General features: G+C 53.0%; 1 protein-coding gene across 2 annotated transcripts in view; it reads left to right on the forward strand.

Annotated features, from left to right (window-relative positions):
• Window positions 1-20,818, forward strand: part of KIF5A (kinesin family member 5A) — a 28,278-nt gene that overhangs the window by 716 nt on the left and 6,744 nt on the right. Inside the window, exons 2-21 of one of the 2 annotated variants that reach the window (XM_002720919.5) lie at window positions 10,507-10,594; window positions 11,318-11,391; window positions 11,749-11,853; window positions 12,074-12,122; window positions 12,470-12,525; window positions 12,755-12,842; window positions 13,012-13,136; window positions 13,918-14,022; window positions 14,131-14,279; window positions 14,366-14,514; window positions 14,742-14,917; window positions 15,660-15,728; window positions 17,001-17,207; window positions 17,467-17,613; window positions 18,097-18,285; window positions 18,611-18,728; window positions 19,021-19,085; window positions 19,208-19,317; window positions 19,667-19,768; window positions 20,606-20,666. In XM_002720919.5, coding sequence (XP_002720965.1) covers window positions 10,507-10,594; window positions 11,318-11,391; window positions 11,749-11,853; window positions 12,074-12,122; window positions 12,470-12,525; window positions 12,755-12,842; window positions 13,012-13,136; window positions 13,918-14,022; window positions 14,131-14,279; window positions 14,366-14,514; window positions 14,742-14,917; window positions 15,660-15,728; window positions 17,001-17,207; window positions 17,467-17,613; window positions 18,097-18,285; window positions 18,611-18,728; window positions 19,021-19,085; window positions 19,208-19,317; window positions 19,667-19,768; window positions 20,606-20,666 — 2,232 coding nt within the window. The remainder of the gene's footprint in view (window positions 1-10,506; window positions 10,595-11,317; window positions 11,392-11,748; window positions 11,854-12,073; window positions 12,123-12,469; window positions 12,526-12,754; window positions 12,843-13,011; window positions 13,137-13,917; window positions 14,023-14,130; window positions 14,280-14,365; window positions 14,515-14,741; window positions 14,918-15,659; window positions 15,729-17,000; window positions 17,208-17,466; window positions 17,614-18,096; window positions 18,286-18,610; window positions 18,729-19,020; window positions 19,086-19,207; window positions 19,318-19,666; window positions 19,769-20,605; window positions 20,667-20,818) is intronic. The other variant, XM_008274221.4, reaches the window with a different exon arrangement.

A 20,818-nucleotide genomic window follows, 5' to 3' on the forward strand; every position in this document is an offset into this window, starting at 1 on the left:
AATGGGTTGTAGGACAAGGCCCCCTCAGCTCCCGAAGTAGTTACAGCCTGGACTTTGGGGTGGGAGAAAAATGCATTGATGCCACACCCAGTTTTGTGGGGAAACCTCTGAGATCCCAAGAACAGGTCTGCCCCTCCATCCCAGGTGCTGTAAGCAGAGGACTTCAGACCCCCTAATCTCTCCCCACACCAGCAAAAATGACCAGGCCCTGAGACCACAATAAGTACGTGCTTATTCATCCTCTTTCTTGTTGATCCAGTGAAAAGTGGCTAGCCGTCTCTTCCTCCAGGTGGCAGCCGCTGTCTTGGGGGAGATCTGAAGAGGGAGAACTGATATTTACCGCGTGCTGATTACTCTATTATTTAATCCTTAAAACAGCACTCGGAAGTGGCATCAACATTTCCATTTCACAGATGAGGACATTGAGGCCCACAGAAGTTGAATGACTTTCTCAAGGTCACGCTGTCAGCGTGTGGATCTGAACCTGGATCTGTGCCTGCAGAGCCCACACGTCTTCCTGTATCTCCCACTGCCTCCCCATTTCTGGTCTGCCTCTTCTTGCTGGGCCTTGCCCTTTGCCGGGTGGGTGGGGACCTTCAGTCAGTGGACGGGTTGCAGGATCTGGGGTTGAGTTCTTCTGCAGGGTTTGAGAGAGTCTGGGCCAGCAAGGTGTAGCTGGTTTGAGAAGGGAGGGCAGTGCTCAAGGTCAGGGGCACGTTTGGTGCCTCTTTGATCCCCAGTGCTTGGTGCAAGGCAGCTGGAAGCATGAGTAAAGGAGCTAAGGAAAGAAGGGGAGGAAGCCTGGGCCTTGGGTGTCAGGGAGAATGGGACTTGGAGTAAACACACTTTAGGGAGAGACCTGCTTCCTGGGCCCCAGGGGCCCTGGTCTGCCACCACCCCGTGCCTTCCTCCACACTGAATCCAAGGGGCTGCCTTTGCCCTGTGTGTGCACACATAGACGTGTGGGAGTGGGAGTTTCTGCTACTTTATCTTAGGGACCTCAGGCCTTGGCTGGTGGAGCAGTCTGGCCAAGCTGCCAGAGCCCGGGTGAGGCCTTGGCAGCTCCTTTATGAGGAGTCTGGGCAGCAGACTATAGCTGTGGGAGCTGGAGTGTGAGGTCCCCTGAGACGAAATGGCCGAGAGATGGGAGAGGTGGCCAGAGGGAACGAATCCACAAAAGGCCCAACTTGCTTGTTCTGGAAGGTGTTTCCTGTAGCTGGGCTCCCCGGTATGATCGCATGGGACAGGGGGTGGTGCTGGCAGGAGGAATTGTGGTGCTGATCTGTGCAGTTGGACCAGCTAAACAAGAAAGATCCAATCAGGGTAAAGAGGGAGAAGGGGGGAAGCAAAAGGAGGACCCCCCCCACCCCCCCGCCACCAATCCCGACTCTCTCCCGGCTTCACTGCTCACGTTTCCCTGTCTGTTTTGCCTGCTGCTCCCATCTTCCCTTGTCCTGGCTCTCCCTGTCAATCTCTCACTCTAAGCCTCCGTGCTTATGGGGGCCATTTTGTCCCAGGCAGCACCCTTGGAGCCTGCTTTCCTAGACTCGCTGTTCGTTCTGCATTTGGGAGAGTGAGGGACACAGGAGACATGATTTGAGGAGAGCCTGGAGGGCCCCAGCCAAGGCAGCACGTCTCCTCCCCCTCCCCTGTCCTCCAGCTCTCTTGGGGGCCCCAGGTGTGGGGAATTGGTGACGGAATCTGCTTTGGGATGGCTGGGAAGGTGCAGGAAGAGCAAAGGTGGGACAGGGAGACGTCTCTAGAGCCAGCCCCTGTCCCTCCTGCCTCAGCTCTTCCCTCCGCCTCTGCAGCACTGCGGCGGGCTCTGGGCTTGGTTCTGCTGGGCAGAGGGTAGGAGAGGAAGCTGGAGAGACAGTTCCAGGTGCCTTATGTCTCCCCTACTCCTCTCTCTGACTTCTCTCTGGAATCTGGGGGATGGGGCTTAGTCAAAGCTAATGGCCTGAGTCATGGTAGCAGGGTGTCTGGGTCACTGTGTGTGTTGTGTGCATCTTGTTTTGCTCTTTGCACACTCAGAATCCAACGTGACTTTCCCTGGACCTTCGTAAATGTCTCTGTTTTTGTCTTCCCCCGCCTTGGCGTCTCTCAGCAGTGTCCCAAGGCCTGCTGTCTGGGCTGCCGCGTCTGTACCAGATGTGGGAGGAGACACGTACATGCACACACGCTCCCTCCCTTCATTCAGGGGTCTACACACCACCCCCCATGGGGCTGCCAATGGTGAAGAAACCAGGACCATCAAGTTCCTGTTGGGAAAAGCTAGGTTGGGACAAGCTGGGCTGGGAGCTGCAGTGGCATTGGATCAGAGTCAATATGGTTTAGGGTGGTCTGGAATTCCTTTGCTACCTGAAGAGGGGCAGGGAACAGGGCCCCCCTTAGCTTTGGTGGAATCTCATCAAAGAAAACAGAGAGGGGCTGTGATGTTCACTATGGCCGGTGTCGCTCCATCGTTACCATGGCAACCCTCCCCAGGGGTGTCACCATGGAAATCGGGCCTGGTGCTTGAAGTTCAGCTTCTACCAAGTGTTTTAGTGAGGCTTGAACAGGTTGGTCGCCTTTGGACCCCTGCTTCTAGCCCCTGCCCCCATTAGCTGAGTCAGCACGTATGGTGGAAAACTACAGAAAGGCACTGGGATACACAAATGGACCAGGAGACGGCCAGGAGGCTTGGGCTGCAGAACAAAGAATCCTGGGCTGCCGAGCCCTGGAGAGATGCTTCAGTGGCCGCGAGGACAAATGAGCACCGGGTCTGCTGGGGGTGGAAGAGAGTGATTGCAGGGGCAGTTCTAAAATAGGTGGAGGGGCTAGGGAGTACTTCTGCTCGCAGGGTCTTGGAATACCTGGAGGTGGAGGGGGTGAGGGAGGCTCTCCTGAAAGGGTGGGTGGGAGAACTGCGTGTTTCTGAGAAAGGGGCTGAGGTTGGACAAAGGGCGTGATGAATTTCCCTACTGTCTGGAAGCACTTGGAGAAATGGCCACACCAAAAGGGCTGAGGGAAAAGAATGGGGGGGCTGCATTTGGGGCGGCAGGGGTGTGGGAGGGAAGCCGTGATAAGGATCTGAGCAGGGGGTGCATTTCGCTTCCTCTGTGAGTCGAATCCAATCGCTTGGGTTTGAAACCGTGCCGTCCCGTTTCTCAGCTGTGTGGTTGCGGGCTAGCTGCCGTCCCCCGGAGCCTCAGATGCCTCACGTATGAAGTGAGAGTAATAATAATACGTAGCTTCTGGGATTACAGTGAGCATTAAATGAGATGATGCATAAAGCTGCTTTGCGTGGTGACAGACAACAATAAGCTCTTAATGAGAATTAGCTGTTATTATTTTATATGCTGTCTCCCCCATGAGTTCTTTTGCTAAAATCGGAAAGTGGTTAATACTTTCCCCTCTCACCAATTGCTTCATCCAGATCTCCAGGCGCCTGGTAACTTCTTGCCGTCTTCCTCATCAGCATCTATGTTTATTCAACAAATATTTGTGAAGAGCGGCCTGTGGGCCAGGGTCTCTGGTGCTGGGGGGGGCCTAAAGGGGATTCTTGCCTTCTAGAACCCTGGATTTAGGTGCTGTGGAGTGCCCCAGGGAGGGGGACGTCAGAGTTGGTTTTCCTAATTATGTGTCTGCTCCCCCTGGGAAGGGAAGGGACCCTCACAATCTGCTGCAGCGGGACTCAGTAATCGTGTGTTATGAGAGATGGAAATAAGGGTGAAGATTCCCAGGTGAATAGTCTCGAGGCAGGAAAAGTAGAAAACCACAGGTCTAGTTGTTCTCCTGAAAAGATCAGACATGGTTGCACTCATCCTGAGCATGGTCGATAGAAAGGTGAAAGGACTTGATACCTGATCAGGAGTAAGAATCTGAAGGTAAAGGGGAAGGAGCTGGATTGGGATGGAAGTGCCCAGGAAGAGAAGGCAAGCGGGCAGCAGGCCTTCCCAGCAGCCCTGAGCTGATTCCCGGGGTCCTAGGGCTTTTCCTGCTTGGGTGGTTAGATGTACTCACTTCCAGCTCCTGCAGCTGTGAGTCCCACCCTTCTACCCTCTGCGTTGTTCCTTCTCCCCAGCTAGGGCTGAGGAAGGAGGCCAGCAGGCAGCCATTGGCTTCAGCATTTGGAGAGCGCCCTCCATTCCAGTGCGTCCGCAGAGCCTTCTGGAGTCTGGTCACTGGGAATGTTTTGAGTGAGTGTGGGTGTGAGTGCGTTGGTGCCCCTGTTCCCAGGAGGGAGAGAGGAGGGACAAGGCTGGCCTCCGAGTTGCACTTGCTTCCCTTTGGCCAGACGCCGGGTTTGTGGAGCATGGATTGAGATCACTGGTGGAAGAGCTGAGAGGCATTGGCCTGGCAAACACATTTTGTTTGCTTCTGTCTCTTGGCCGCTGGGTGGAGAAACATTGAGATAGATTAGAATTCAATAATTAAGGTATGTTTTCTTTAATACCTTTAGAAATTATGTGACTATGACACTACTAGATTTTAATTGTTGACAGAAGTAAAGAAAAGCACATAGAAGAAACTATAAAAATCATCCCAAGAAAAGCACCCTTAGTAATTCGATGAACAGTATTTGTTTTCAGTGTTTATTTCTTCCATATTTACGTACATAGTTTTAGAACCTACCTTTATTAACAAAATATCATGAAATTTCACCATCATTAAATATTTTTGTGTAATTTTTTTATTATTTTACAATTTTTAATTTAACTTTTAAATAAATCTCTCAGGCACTTGTGACAAAATTCAGACAAATAAAAAGATATGCACTGAAAAGTCAGCTTCCTTCCACCCCTCTTTCCTCACCTCCAATTCCCTTTTCAGAGGGGAAGCATTACCAGTCAGCTTCTTGTGGATCTTTCCAGAAATATACTGTGCATTTGCAAGTAAATGCAATTATACATGCATATACCATTTCACACTAACAGTAGCATACTATTTGAGGGTTTTCCACAAAGTTTGTGTAAAAATGGAATGAAAAGACAAGTTGACTTTGGTGCAAAGCCATTTTTGAAATCCATGCATACCCTTCCCCAATACACATTTTCCTTCAACTTTTTGAAGATCCCCTCATTCATACTGTTTTGCACCTTGCTTTTTCCCCCCGTTTAGGATTTGCTTATTTATATGAAAGACAGAATGGCAGAGAGAGGGAACAGACATGAACTATAATTTATATACAGTGTATACATCATAAGCAGAGCTCCATGGCTTTTTTTTTTTTTAAAGATTTATTTATTTATTTGAAAGGCAGAGTTACAGAGAAGCAGAAGCAGAGAAAGAGACAGAGAGAGAGGTCTTCTGTCTTCTGGTTCACTCCCCAAAGGGCTGCAACAGCCAGAGCTGCGCTAATCCAAAGCCAGGAGCTTCCTCCAGGTCTCCCACACCAGTGCAGGTGCCCAAGGACTTGGGACATCTTCCATTGCTTTCCCAGTACATAGCAGAGAACTGGATTGGAAGTGGAGCAGCTGGGACTCGAACCTGTGCACTGCAGGCAATGGCTGTACCCACTATGCCACAGCGCTGGCCCCGCTCAGTGGCTTTTATAGTGTCTGTAGATACCATGTAACCCCCATCCCACTCAAGAGCCAGAACACTTCTGTGCCCCTGAAAGCCGTTCATACCCCCTTCCAGTCACCACTGTGTTACCACAATCCCAGGTAGCGGCTCTTTGGATTTCAGCACCACAGATAAGTTGGGTCGCTTCATGAACTTCGTATAAAGGGAATAGTACAGCATTAAGTCTGTGTCCTTTCCCCATGTTTTTGGGATGTTGTTCTACTTATTGATATTCTGTTATCCCATCGTTTTAAACAGCAGTCAGGAAAACAATACCTGCATACAACATAATTTAATTGATTCCTTAGGGTAACAAGTGCCTTAAATGTTACTTCTTTGTTTTCACTTCTCATTATTAAAAGCTGTATGATAGTAAACATTCTGGCAGCTGAATCTTCGCCCGTGCGTTTGATTCCTGTTGTGTCAATCCTTAGAAGCAAGATTTCAGGGTCAGGAGATCTGCGACATGAGAGATGCATTTCTGAATCGCCCCTGAAGCCTGGGTGTGCTCTCCTGCAGGGGAGATGGAGAGCGCTCGTTTCCTTACCCCTCGTCCGCTCTGGGTATTACTATGGAAACTTTATTTTCCAGTGTGATAGGCTTAAATAAAAAGCTACAGTTTCAGTGCCTTTTCTTGGACATATTGAGCATCTTTATGTTTACCAAACGTTTATATTTCTTATTTTGTTGTAATACCTAACACTTGTCCTTTTTTTCTTAGCTTTTGTCTTTTTGTTACTAATTTATTAGAGTTCTCTAGGTAATAAGCATGTTGATGTATTTCTTTCAAAAACTTAAAATTTTCTTATTTAAAAATTTTGTATTTTCATTTGTAAATGATTTATCTTATTTATCTGAAAGGCAGAATTACAGAGCGAGAGGGAGAGACAGAGAGAGAGAGATCTACAACTCCTGGTTCACTCCCCAAATGGCCACAGCAGCTGGGGCTGGTTCAGGCTAAAGCCAGGAGCCTGGAGCTCCATCCAGGTCTCTCACGTGGCTGGCAGGGATCCAACCACTTGGGCCAATTTCTGCTGCTTCCCCAGGCACATTAGCAGGGAGCTAGATTGGAAGTGGAGCAGCCGGGGTTTGAACCGGCACGATATGGGACACTCACATTGCACGCGGCAGCTTAACCCACTGTGCCACAGCACCTACCCCTATATTTTTTTTTTAAGATTTTACTTATTTATTTATTTGAAAAGTAGAGTTACAGTGAGAGGGAGAGACAGAGAGAAAGGTCTTCCTTCTGTTGGTTCACTCTCCAAATGGCTGCAATGGCCGGAGTTGCGCCTATCCGAAGCCAGGAGCCAGGTGCTTCTTCCCAGTCTCTCACGTAGGTGCAGGGGCCCAAGGTCTTGGGCCATCTTCTACTGCCTTCCCAGGCCATGGCAGAGAGCTGGACTGGAAGTGGAGCAGCCCAGACTAGAACTGGTGCCCATATGGGATGCTGGCACCACAGGTGGATGATTAACCTACTGTGCCACAGTGCCAGCCCCACACCCCTATATTTCCTTTTTTTTTTTTTTTTTTTTTTTTTTTTTTTTTTTTTGACAGGCAGAGTTAGAGTGAGAGAGAGACAAAAAGAAAGGTCTTTCTTTTTCCGTTGGTTCACCCCCAAAGTGGCAGCTACAGCTAGTGCTTTGTGGCCGGCGCGCCGCGCCAATGCGAAGCCAGAAACCAGGTGCCTCCTCCTGGTCTCCCATGCGGGTGCAGGGCCCAAGCACTTGGGCCATCCTCCACTGCCTTCCCGGGCCACAGCAGAGAGCTGGCCTGGAAGAGGAGCAACCGGGACAGAATCCAGTGCCCCAACCGGACTAAAACCCAGGGTGCCGGCGCCGCAGGCAGAGGATTAGCCAAGTGAGCCGCAGTGCCGGCCCCCTATATTTTCATTTTAGAAAAGTTTTAAATTAAAAAGAGGAATGGGCATTTGCCATAGTGGTGAAGATGGGGGAGACCTTGAGCAAGTTCCAGGTCCTGGTTTCAGCCTGGCCCAGCACTAGCTGATGTGGACACTTAGAGGTGAAACTAGCCGATAGATGATCTCTCTCCATCTCTGTTGGCCTTTCAAATAAATTAATTAAAGTTTAAAAACAAATAAAAACAAAAAAAACTTCCAAAATCGTACTTTTCAAGGATGGTCACTATTAATATCTTGCTATGAAAAGTGTACACATATACAAATATAGTTTTTACATTTAAAAACAGAAATCCTGGGGGCTGGCGCTGTGGCGCAGTGGGTGAGGCCTCCATCTGCGGTGCTGGCATCCCATATGGGTGCCAGTTCAAGTTCCAGCTGCTGCACTTCCGATCCAGCTCTCTGCTATGGCCTGGGAAAACAGTGGAAGATGGCCCAAGTCTTTGGGCCCCTGCACCGGGTGGGAGAACTAGAAGAAGATCCTGGCTCCTACCTTTGGATCGGTGCAGCTCTGGCTGTTGCGGCCATCTGGGGAGTGCACCAGTGGATGGAAGACCTTTCTCTGCCTCTCCTCCTCTCTCTGTGTGACTCTGACTTTCAAATGTAATAAATAAATTAAAAAATACCAGAAATCCTGAGTTGGCATAGTGGGTTAAGCTGCTGCTTGGTATAAATATATATATGTGTGTGTATACACATATGTATATACATAATATATGTCTATGTATACCTTACTCATGTAAAACATTTTTTAAAAAAGATTTTTTATTTGAAAGGCAGTTGACACAGAGAGAGAGATAGAGCTCTTCTATCAAGAGAGACGGACAGACAGAGAGATCTGTCTGCTGGTTCACTCCCCAAATAGCTGAAATGCCTGGAACTGGGCTGGGCCAAAGCCAGGAGCTTGGAACTCCATCCATGTCTCCCACATTGGTGACAGAGGCCCAAACACTTGGGCCATCATCCACTACCTCCCAGGTGCATTAGCTGGGGCTGCATCAGAAGCAGAGCACCTGGGACTGCAACAGGCACTCCAACATGGGATGCAGACGGCACACGCAGCAGCCTAACCTGCTGTGCAGCAATGCTGGCCCCACCTCACTGGTTTTAATGGAGTTATGGCCAACTTCTTGATGGAGATTTGAATTCTTCTAGTTTTTCTCTAACACAAAGTGCTTCAGTGGACATTCTTCTACAGATATCTTCAAGTTCTTTGGCAAATGTTTTGTGAAATGAATTCCTGGCACTGGAATCCTGGTATGGAGTAGGAGCAGTATGGACATTTAAATATTGAATAGAATTGTTCTCCAGTGAGCTTCCATCAGTGTACCAAACTCTGCTTGTTACAGAGAGAGCACCTTTCCAACTTCTTTGCCTTTGTGATTTCTGGGTCCTGGGCCTCAGAGGCTTTCACCACAGGGAGAACTGATAAATATTTCAGGTAGATTTTTTTCCATAAGCTACACTTACTTTTTTAAATATTCAAGAATATTTAGGGCCAATGCTGTGGTGTAATGGGTTAAGCATCTGCCTACAGTGCCATTATCCCATATAGGCACTGGTTTGAGTTCTGGCTGCTCCTCTTCTGATCCAGCTCTATGCTGTGTCCTGGGAAAACAGTAGAAGATGGCCCAAGTGCTAGGGCCCCTGCACCCACATGGGAGTTCTGGAAGAAGCTCCTGGCTCTTGGCTTTGCATTGGCCCAGCTCCAGTCATTGTGACCATTTGGAGAGTGAACCAGTGAATGGAAGACCTCTCTCTGTGTCTCTGCTTCTCTCAGTTTGTAACTCTGCCTCTCAAGTAAATAAATAAATGTTTTTTTAAAAAAGAATATTTAATTATTTTTCTTATGCAAAGAAGCATATATAGATGAAAATAAAATGAATACACAACCATTTTTATCATATTTTATGTTGAAAACTTTTTTTGAAGAGTTATTTTTATTTATTTGAGAGTCAGAGTTACAGAGAAAGAGAGAGAGAGAGAGAAAGAGAGAGAGAGAGATATGGGGGTCTTCCATCTGCTGGTTCACTCTCTTATATGTCCACAAAAGCCAGGGGCTGGGTCAGGACAAAGCCAGGAGCCAGGAACTCCATCCAGGTCTCCCACAGGGGTGGCAGGGGCCCAAGCACTTGGGCCAACACCCGCTACTCCCCAGGTGCATTAGCAGGACGCTGGATTGAAAGCGTGGGGTAGCAGGGACTGGAGCGGACACTCGGAGACAGAACTCCAACCACTGAAGTGGTGGCTTAACCTGCCCCGCGGCACCTTGGAGAGCCTTCCCTGGCACGAGGTATGGATCCAGGAAGGAAGATATTTTTTTAAAATATTCATTTATTTATTTGAAAGTCGAAGTTACACAGAGAGAGGAGAGGGAGAGGGAGAGGGAGAGAGAGAGAGAGAGAGAGAGAGAGAGAGAGAGATCTGCCATCCACTGGTCCACTTCCCAATTGGCTGCAACAGCCGGAGCTACACCAATCCGAAGCCAGGAGCCAGGAGCTTCTTCCAGGTCTCCCACGCGGGTGCAGGGGCCCAAGGACTTGGACCATCTTCTACTGCTTTCCCAGGACATAGCCCAGAGCTGGATTGGAAGTGGAGCAGCCGGGTCTTGAACCAGCGCCCATATGGGATGCCAGCACTTCAGGCCAGGGTGTTAACCTGCTGCGCCACAGCGCCAGCCTTAGAGATGGTTTTTAATGTTGATGGGTAGTTCTTCACTTTCCACAGCTGGTGGCCCTGATGTCTTTTCTCATTTGGTTTCTCGGGCAGTGGCTGTGGGGTGGTGGAGCGTAAACCATCTCAGGAGACTGCGATCCCCTCAGGCCGTCTCACTGGGTGACACCCGGCCACACAGACGCGCCTCCTGCTGTCCGGACTGAACTTCGCTGCTCTCTCTAGTTCCTGCCATGCCCCGGTTTTCTGAGTACCCGAAGGACTGAGGAACAGGATGCCTGTCTCGGGCTGCTGGATGGGGCTGTGGGAGTTCTGCTCCGTCGCGCCTGCCTGCTCATGTCTGATGTGCTTTATCTCCATTCCAGGGGAAGCCCTATGTCTTTGACCGTGTGTTCCCCCCGAACACGACTCAGGAGCAAGTTTATCATGCGTGTGCCATGCAGATTGTCAAAGGTAATGAATCTTCCTTCCTTTCTATCTTTCTATCCGTATTTATTCATGAGAGAGGGTGCTTCTATCTGCTGGTTTCAACTCTCCAAATGCCCACAATGGCCCCTACTGGCCAGGGCTGAAGGCAGGAAGTCAATCCAGGTCTCCCATGTGTGTGGCAGGAGCTGTTACGTGGGCCGGCACTGCTGCTTCTCCCTGATAAAAAGCTGGAATTGGGAGCTGAAGCTGAGAATCAAACCCAGGCGTTCCCATGTGGGATGTGGGCGTTTTAACCTCTATGCCAAATGCCTACTGCTGCATTTTTTTTAATTGTCTTATTGTTATTTTTAAAGATTTATTTATTTGAAAGGCAGAGTAACAGAGAGAGAGAGAGAGAGAGAGAGAGAGAGAGAGAGAGATCTTCTATCCCATGGTTCATTCCTCAAATGCCAGCAACAGCCAGGGCCAGGTCAGGCTGAAGTCAGGAGCTGGGCGCTCCCTTCGTTCTCCCATGTGGGTGGCAGGAACCCGTGTGTTTGAGCCATCACCTGCTGCCTCCCAGGCACACCAGCGGGAAGCTGGGATTGGAAGCACAGAATAGCTGGGACTTGAACCAGGCTCTGTGATATGGGATGTGGGTGCCACAGTGCCTGCCCCTGCAAGTAGGTTTGGGATGTACTTCCTCAGGCTCCCCCTTGCCTGCCCTGCTTATGTCCACCTGTACTCTTCCTCCCCCATCTCTCCCAGATGTCCTTGCTGGCTACAATGGCACCATCTTTGCGTATGGACAGACTTCCTCAGGGAAAACCCATACCATGGAGGTGAGGGTTCTGAGTGTGGAGAGTGAGAAACCGGGAGCATTGGTAGAGGTCAAGGAAAGTCAGTGGGGGAAGACCTAGGGGTTCAGAGGGGGCGCTGTCAGGTGGTGGGACCCCTCGGCCCACTGCAGCCCGCCTGCCTCTGCACTGCTCCAGTTTTCTTCTCTTGACCTGGAGAATCAGCAGAGTGAGAGTCCAGAGGGCTGCTCAGTTTGCTCTTGCTGCCACGGAAAGGCGGCCATGGCGGTGGTGACCACGCTCTTCCCACCCACCACGCCCTTTATGTTCACCTGCGGGCCTGTGATTTGCCTCACTCGTCCTGAGCCCCAGCCTCACTCCGGAATGCCCTCCCTCCCCCAGGGGAAGCTGCACGACCCCCAGCTGATGGGAATCATCCCTCGCATTGCCCGAGACATCTTCAACCACATCTACTCCATGGATGAGAACCTTGAGTTCCACATCAAGGTGATGACAGCAGGACGGGCACGGGGCGGCCTCCAGGGACCCACTGGGCTCCCAACTTGCCTCTCACCCCTGGCGACCCCGGTTCTCCTTCTCTGCCAGATGGTCCCTTCTGCCCTCTCTCTCGCTCCACTATTTGAGCAATGCCCACTAGTTTGGGATTCCTGTACTAGTTCTGGGGTAGGCTCTCTTCACTTCATTCTCCTTCTCTCTCCCTAACCAGGTTTCTTACTTTGAGATTTACCTGGACAAAATCCGTGACCTTCTGGATGGTGAGTTTTGAAGCCCCAGTTTGGGGGTGGGGAGGCAAGCCCACCTTGCTGTTGGCCTTGGGTGCTGCTTGGCAGGAGGTGCAGGGGGCACCCGGGACACACACACTCCTCCCCCTGAGCACAGTCCTTCGGCCTCACTCACCAAGAATGTCCAAAACCTGAGAGGGACAGAAGCTGTGCTCAGGGGCCCAGGCCTGCCTATAAGCAGCTGAGAGGAGGAGGAGGGACCGAGGCTTCGCGAGGACACACGTGGAAGTCTTCCTCTCCGTGGCATGGGGAGGCAGCCACGGTGGGGGCCGGGTCGGGGCAAGCGCTGGTCTCGCTCATCGTGCGCTGTCTTCCTTCAGTGACCAAGACAAACCTGTCTGTGCACGAGGACAAGAACCGGGTGCCGTTTGTCAAGGTGAGGGGGCGGGCGCCCACGTGGGGCCAGTGCGTTGGGAGTGTGGGTGAGGGAAGAGGGCGGGTCAGTGGCCCAGAGTTGGAGGGTGGAGATCCTGCAGGGTAAGACGTGCCGAGGGGCCTGGCAGAGTCTGGGCTCCTGGAAAAGATGCTGTCTTGAAGTGGTCGGTGTGCAGGCGGTGCAGTCTGCAGGTCGGAGTCTGTGGTCATTGTCCACACGCTCCCCGCAGGGTTGTACTGAGCGCTTTGTGTCCAGCCCAGAGGAGATTTTGGATGTGATTGATGAGGGGAAGTCGAATCGTCACGTGGCTGTCACCAGTGAGTGGGGCTCTCGAGGGAGCGAGGGAAGAGTGTGTCCTCCAGGGCTGGGTGGCGGCTGTGGCAGGCCCTTTGTCTGTTGGGGGGTGGGAGTGGGGTGCAAGGACGCTGGGGCAGATGGGGGTGCATAGGGCGTGCTCCAGGGTGTGTTTCTCGCTCGCTCCTGCAGACATGAATGAGCACAGCTCTCGGAGCCACAGCATCTTCCTCATCAACATCAAGCAGGAGAACATGGAGACGGAGCAGAAGCTCAGTGGGAAGCTGTATCTCGTGGACCTGGCTGGGAGTGAGAAGGTTGGCATCCTGGGGGGGGGGGGAGGATCTTGTGGGTGGGGGTGGCTTTTTTTTTTAATAGAAAAAGACCTAAAATTGAGATAGAGTTCACATACCATAAAGTTCATCATTTTTTTTTAAAGATTTATTTATTTGAAAAGCAGAGTGACAAGAGAGAAGGAGAGGGAGAGGGAGAGGGAAAACCAAATGGCCACAACAGCCAGGGCTGGGTCAGGCTGAAACCAGGGCCCAGAACTCCATCTGGGCCTCCCACCTGGGTGGTAGGGGCCCAAGCTCTTTCTTCTGCTGCTTTCCCAGGTGCATTAGCAGGGAGCTGGATGGGAAGTGGAGCAGCCAGGACTCGAACCAGTGCTTAGGGATGCTGGTGTCTCAGGGCAGTGGCTTAACCTGCTGCACCACAATGCCAGCCCCAAAGTTCACCATTTTAAAGTGTATAATTCAGTGTTTTTTTAGAGTATTCCCAAGGTTGTGCAACTCTCTCCACTGTGTAATTCCAGAACATTCATCACCCATTAACAGTCACTTCTTGCTGTCCCCTCCACCCACCCCCTGGTAACCGCTCATCTACTTTCTGTCTGCATGGATTTGCCTCTCCTGGGCATCTCATGTCACAGAGCTGTACAGGATGGAGGGAAAGACGGCCTTGGCGAGAGCATTTAGGGGGGCAGCATCTGGCCAAGCATCTCTTTTGCTCCATCCTTGTCCCCTTTCCCTCCCTCCTCCTTGGACTGAGCCCCCGTGAGTGGAAAGAGGTGGCGATAGCTTTTGCATGTCCTGGCAGGTCAGCAAGACTGGAGCAGAGGGGGCCGTGCTGGACGAGGCAAAGAATATCAACAAGTCCCTGTCGGCCCTGGGCAACGTGATCTCCGCGCTGGCCGAGGGCACTGTGAGTGTTCCCCGGGCCCCCTCCCTCCTCCCGTGCCCCCACCTCATTTCGCAGGTCGCTCCATCCCCTATGGGCACCGCCTCACTCACCGGCCCCTTCCTCCCCCAGAAAAGCTACGTTCCGTATCGTGACAGCAAGATGACGCGGATTCTCCAGGACTCCCTGGGAGGAAACTGCAGGACAACGATGTTCATCTGCTGCTCCCCGTCCAGCTACAATGACGCGGAGACCAAGTCCACCCTGATGTTTGGGCAGCGGTCAGTGGCAGGGTCCCTGCGGCTCTGCCCGCCCCAGTGCTGCCCAGGCCTAACACGGCTCTCTTCCTTCCCCTTCGTTCCCCCAGGGCAAAGACCATTAAGAACACTGCCTCTGTGAATCTGGAGTTGACTGCTGAGCAGTGGAAGAAGAAATATGAGAAGGAGAAGGAGAAGACCAAGGCCCAGAAGGAGACGATTGCGAAGCTGGAGGCGGAGCTGAGCCGGTGGCGCAATGGTTAGAGCGTGGTGCCCGGGGCAACCAGGCCCCTCTCCTGGAGGGAGGGGAGGTGCAGTAGAGCAGTCAGGTGGGCACAGGCCCAGAACAGGTGCAAGAGCACATGGAAAAGAGATCGGGGGCCTGGCTTGGAGGTCTTGGCCTGGAGGTGGGAGGGACGAAGGACCTGGGCTCTCAGCTTTCCCTTCTCCCGTCCCTGCCTTGTGCTCGTCCTGCCCCTTTGCCAGGAGAGAACGTGCCCGAGACGGAGCGCCTGGCCGGGGAGGACGCCGCCCTGGGAGCTGAGCTCTGCGAGGAGACCCCCGTGAACGACAACTCCTCCATCGTGGTGCGCATCGCACCCGAGGAGCGGCAGAAGTACGAGGAGGAGATCCGCCGTCTCTACAAGCAGCTGGATGACAAGGTGAGCGGCGGCCGGGCCCTGCAGGACCAGGCTCTCCTCCACTGCCCCTTCTGATTTTAGAAGGGGCGGATGCTCGTTCTGGAAAGGGTGGGAAGTGATTAGAAACAGAAAGCAGAAAATGGACGTCATCCATCACCCCACCCCCCTACCCCCGTTAGAGAGAAGGCTGCCAGCACTTTGCTTTCCCCTGCACGCACATCAGGCGGCCGAGATGGACTCTCTGTGTAATTTTGCATCCATTTTTTCATTCAGCATTGGATTAGGAGCAATTTCCTACTGCATTAGCTCTACTTCATCAAAAGTGTTTTTAAATAGCTGCCTGGGAGTGCGTTTATCAAGATGCATTTGGCCATTCACTTATTACAGGGCGTGCAGGGTTTTTTCCTCTTATAAATAGCTCTGAAATGACTGTTTTTGCTTCAAATGCATAAGACTTTGCTTTTGAATGATTGGGTTGGAATGGACGGTTGGTGTGGGACTTCCGGGCTGAAAGGTATGAATGTTGAAAGGTGTTTGCTGTGGATGGTCAAGGTCATACCAACTTCCGGGAAAAAAGAGATTTGGAGGTGAGTTAAGAGTCAAGGCCAGAAGATCGCTGTTTCTAGGATGGGCGTCTCTAACGGAAAGCCTCAGCTCTCTGGATTTTTATCAGGGTCCTCCCTCGACTCCTCACCCCTTTATGATAAACAGCAACCAGCGGCTTCCCTTCACCTGTTTCCCCAACCTGCCACCCCCCCAACAGGACGATGAGATCAACCAGCAGAGCCAGCTCATAGAGAAGCTCAAGCAGCAGATGCTGGACCAGGAAGAGGTAAGGGGTGTGGGGGAGCCAGACACAAAGGAAAGCAGTTGTGTTCATCTCTGAAAGACATAACAAAGACCTTTTTAAAAAAAAAACTATTTTTTGTATTTATTTATTTGAGAGGCAAAGAGAAAGAGCGAGCTCCCAGCTGCTGGTTCACTCTCCAAATGCTTGCAGTGACTGGAGCTGGGCGTGGGGCTGGAACCAGGAGCAGGACATTCAATCCAGGACTTCTGTGTGGGTAGCAGGACCCCAGTGACTTGAGCCATCGCTGCCGCCTGCTATGGTCCTCATTAGCAGGAGGCTGGAGTCAGCAGCTGGAGCTGGGAATCGAACCCCAGTGTGGGACGTAGGTCTCCCTACTTGTAAACACCCTCCCCTGAGAAGGCCTTTATAGAATCAGATGGCAGGGGGTCGGTGAGTTGCGGTGTAGCAGGTAAAGCCACTGCCTCCAACACCAGCACCTCACATGAGTGCCATTTCAAGTCGTGGCTGCACTACTTCCTGTCTAGCTCCCTGCTATGGTCTGGGAAAGCAGCAGAAGATGGCCCAAGTGCTTGGGCCCCTGCCATCCACCTGGGAAACCAAATGAAGCCATTTGGGAAATGAACCAGTGGATGGTTCTCTCTCTGTGTGTCTCTCCCTCTCTCTCTAATTCTGCCTTTCAAATAAAATAAATAACAACAACAAAAAAATTGGAGGGCTGGCGCCATGGCTTACTTGGTTAATCCTCCACCTGCGGCTCCAGCATCCCATATGGGCACCGGATTCTAGTCCTGGTTGCTCCTCTTCCAGTCCAGCTCTCTGCTGTGGCCTGGGAAGGCAGTGGAGGATGACCCGGGTGCTTGGGCCCCTGTACCCACATGAGAGACTGGGAGGAAGCACCTGGCTCCTGGCTTTGGATCGGCACAGCACGCCGGCCATAGCGGCCATTTAGGGGGGTGAACCAACGGAAGGAAGACCTTTCTCTCTGTCTCGCTCTCACTGTCTAACTCTGCCTGTCAAAAAAAAAAAAAAAAAAAAAATCGGATGGAGGAAGTGGCATTCTGCCTGGGGGCTGGTCACCCCCCAAAACTTAACAGAAGTCTAGGAAGTGCTTTGGGGCTTTTCTGAAAGCTCAGAGTTGGAGTCTGGGTGCTTCTTCATTCTGTTGCTGTGGAGCCTAAAACCCACTCCCTCCAACTTACGCTTTGGGTCGGGGGCTCATCTTCCCCAGCCTGTGGGGCTGTGGGGACAGTCGCCAGCAGGTGCTCTCTCACACGCCCTTCCTCTCCCGTGCAGCTGCTGGTGTCCACTCGAGGGGACAACGAGAAGGTGCAGCGGGAGCTGAGCCACCTGCAGTCAGAGAACGATGCCGCCAAGGAGGAGGTGAAGGAAGTGTTGCAGGCCCTGGAGGAGCTGGCCGTGAACTACGACCAGAAGTCCCAGGAGGTGGAGGAGAAGAGCCAGCAGAACCAGCTGCTGGTGGACGAGCTGTCTCAGAAGGTGGTGAGTGGCCTGCTCGTGGCCCGAGTGCTCCTGGCCTCGGACATCCTCCATGTTCCCCGGGGGGCTGGGCAGTAGGGTGTTGGCACCCATCCTGCCCCTGCACTTTGCCCTTCTGCCCCTTGTATTCCACACCCTTCTGTAGGGCCTGTGTCCTCTCTGTGGCGGCCCTGAGGGTCACGCACGAAGTGATAGGCCTCCGCCTGGGCCAGGGAGGGGAGTGGGAATGGCAGTGGCAGTGACCAGAGGGGCTGTTCCCCAGGCCACGATGCTGTCCCTGGAGTCTGAGTTGCAGCGACTCCAGGAGGTCAGTGGGCACCAGCGCAAACGAATTGCCGAGGTGCTGAATGGGCTGATGAAGGACCTGAGTGAGTTCAGCGTCATCGTGGGCAACGGGGAAATCAAGCTGGTGAGTGGGGAGACCCAGCAGTCCTGGTCAGGCCCTGGTGGGATGTGCAGGGTGGCCCAATCCAGACCCTCGGGGATACTGGGGAGGGGGGTGCAGAGAGCCAGGGGACACACCTTCACACTAGACCCAGAAAACAGCAAGAGGTTTGCACAGACTCAGGCAACAGGACACATTGCGGAGGTACCAAGTGCAGAAGCAATGGAGATGTACGTAGAATTTAGCAGTGGGGGCACAGTGCTGTGGAAGTGAGACACTGTTTCGCCTACCAAAGAAAATCATCATACATGATGAGATGGGAGCGGGGAGTGTGGCCCTTGGTTCTTTCAACGCAGGTGGAGGGATTTAGTGCAAATTGCCAGGAGAGCTGCTGCAGGGGGTTCACCTGTCCACCTGAGTCCCCAAGTGTGTGAGGGGCTGGGCGGAAGGCGGGAGGGATGCCTGGGACCCCCCTGCAGCTGGTCTTCCTCTTCTGCCCGTCCCCAGCCAGTGGAGATCAGCGGGGCCATCGAGGAGGAGTTCACGGTGGCACGGCTCTACATCAGCAAAATCAAATCGGAGGTTAAGTCCGTGGTGAAGCGGTGCCGGCAGCTGGAGAACCTGCAGGTGGAATGTCATCGCAAGATGGAGGTGACTGGGCGCGAGCTGTCGTCCTGCCAGCTCCTCATCTCCCAGGTAAGCGCCTGAGCTGAGAACCCTGGGGAACATGGCTATTGTGCGGTTGTGGATAAAGCTCCCAGCGCCCTCCTGAAGGTCAAGGTCAGCTGAGATCAGGGACAGAGGAGCTGGGGTGCCAGTGGGGAGAATTCAGCCAAACAAAGGCTCTGATCCGAGAGGGTCCAACAGAGTCCCCATAGGAATGACGCCCGACCTGCAGCGTCCTGGAAGGCGTGTGGTGGGGGAGGACTGGGGAGAATGGGAGTTGACAGGTATGCACCAGCTCGGAGTTGTGTCCCCAGCTCCAGCCATCTTCTTTCTCTTCCCACCCCTCTCCTCCCAGCATGAGGCCAAGATCCGCTCGCTTACAGAATACATGCAGAGTGTGGAGCTGAAGAAGCGGCACCTGGAGGAGTCCTACGACTCCCTGAGTGACGAGCTGGCCAAGCTGCAGGCCCAGGGTGAGGCCTTCCTCAACTCCGTCCCACCTGTCCTGGCATCTGAGATCCCCCAGGGAAAGTCCCAGACGTCCCCAAAACACCAGCCTGACAGTCCCCCAGAGCCTTAGCCTGAAACCACGGGTGCAGACTCTTGCTAAGAGCCCAGCCAGGCCTTTGCACGTGGCCCATGCACACGAACCATAAACCCTGGGCCTGCCCAGAACAGCCCATCCCCTGCCCAGCCTGAGCTTTGGTCACCACCTGTGGGTCTATCTGGAGGAGATGGGTTTGGTATGAGCTGTCTTTCTCATAGAAACTGTGCATGAGGTGGCCCTGAAGGACAAGGAGCCAGACACCCAGGATGCGGATGAAGTGAAGGTGAGTGCGGGGCTGGGGCTGGGGCCGGGGCTGGGGCCGGGGCCGAGGGTGGCGCAGGAGCAGAGACTTCATGGGGGTGCCTTGGGAGTCCGGCTTTGAGCCTGGAGTGGGGTTATTTGCAGAAGGCTCTGGAGGTGCAGATGGAGAGTCACCGGGAGGCCCATCACCGGCAGCTGGCCCGGCTCCGGGACGAGATCAATGAGAAGCAAAAGACCATTGATGAACTCAAAGAGTAAGGTTCCCGTGGGTGGCCCCAGTCTCCCCCAGGTCCTCCCGTCCTGCGGGGCGCGCTCAGCTGCCCTTCCGGATCTGGTTCTTCCACTCCCACGTGTCGTTCCGTCCACCGTGACACAGCTTTGCAGCCCAGCTGTATCAGGAGATACAGAAGTATGGACTGCTCCCTCCCCTTGAGGCCTGACTGATTGGCGAGCTCAGGGCTGTTTGCTGTGTCACAGAAGCAGTGGCCTGCATTGATGCATCCATTCCAAGTGGCTTCCCTCCTGCAAGGAGGAGAGTGCTTGAAGAGCTTTCTTCCCTTTCCTGCGCGTGAACCTCTGCTTTTCTCCCCGCGGCCCTCACAGCCTGAATCAGAAGCTGCAGCTGGAGCTGGAGAAGCTGCAGGCCGACTATGAGAAGCTGAAGAGCGAAGAGCACGAGAAGAGCGCCAAGCTGCAGGAGCTGACGTGAGTGATGCTCACCCGCGCCCAGCGGGCCCACAGAGGCGGGACGCCTGGGCACCTGGCACACATGGCCACCCACAGGTCAGGGAGGGGCCAAGGAGACTCAGAAGCGACCTGAGTAGTAGCCGGAAGAGGCCTGTGGGTTCTGTTAACTGTGAAAAGCTGGTGTAAGAGCAGTCTGGTATGACCCCATAAAAACCTGCACGTGGGTGCAGGGCCCCAAGGACTTGCTTCATCTTCCACTTCTTTCCCAGGCACATTAGCAGGGAGATGGATTGGAAGTGAAGCAACTGGGACTTGAACCGGTGCTCATACGGGATGCTGGTGTCACAGGCGGCTGCTTAACCCACTACACCATGACACCAGCCCCATCTCTCTCTCTCTTTTTTTTTTTAAAGAGGGATGTTCTTTTTCTCATTTTTTTTTTTTTATTTTCTTGAGAAGCAGAAAGTGAGAGAGAGTTTGCTTCCATATGCTGATTTGCTCCCCAGCTGCTGCTGGGCTGGCCAAAGCTAGAAGCCAGGAGCTCAATCCGGGTCTCCCATGTGGGTGGCTCGGGACCCAGTAGCCCGAGCCATCACTGCTGCTTCCTAAGGTCTGCCTAAGTGGGAAGCTGGAACCAGGAGCTGGATTCAGGAATCAAACCCAGGCTCACTGTGGGACGCAAGTGTCCTCACCCCAGGCTAAATACCCACTCCCTTAGCGCTCTTTTAAAATCCTTTTCTAGTTTTTGTACAGTATCCCTGAGTACTTTGTGCAACACAATGATCAGGGATAAAAGGGGTGGGGGCGGTGAGTGAGGCTTTCTGTGTCCTGCTCTCTCTGCGTCCTCTGCTGCAGATTTCTGTACGAGCGACACGAGCAGTCCAAGCAGGACCTCAAGGGTCTGGAGGAGACAGTTGTGAGTGGCTTCCTTCTGTGCCAAGCAATGGGGTGTGGGGGGCGGGGCTTCGTGACGTCCCCTCTGTTTCTCCCTGACCCCTCTCCCCGTCCAGTCTGTGGCGTAATCAGGACACCCCCCACCCCCTGCCCCTGGAAAGGGTGAGTGACTCC

This window comes from Oryctolagus cuniculus, chromosome 11 (assembly GCF_964237555.1).
Source record: "Oryctolagus cuniculus chromosome 11, mOryCun1.1, whole genome shotgun sequence".
Lineage (NCBI taxonomy): Eukaryota > Metazoa > Chordata > Mammalia > Lagomorpha > Leporidae > Oryctolagus > Oryctolagus cuniculus.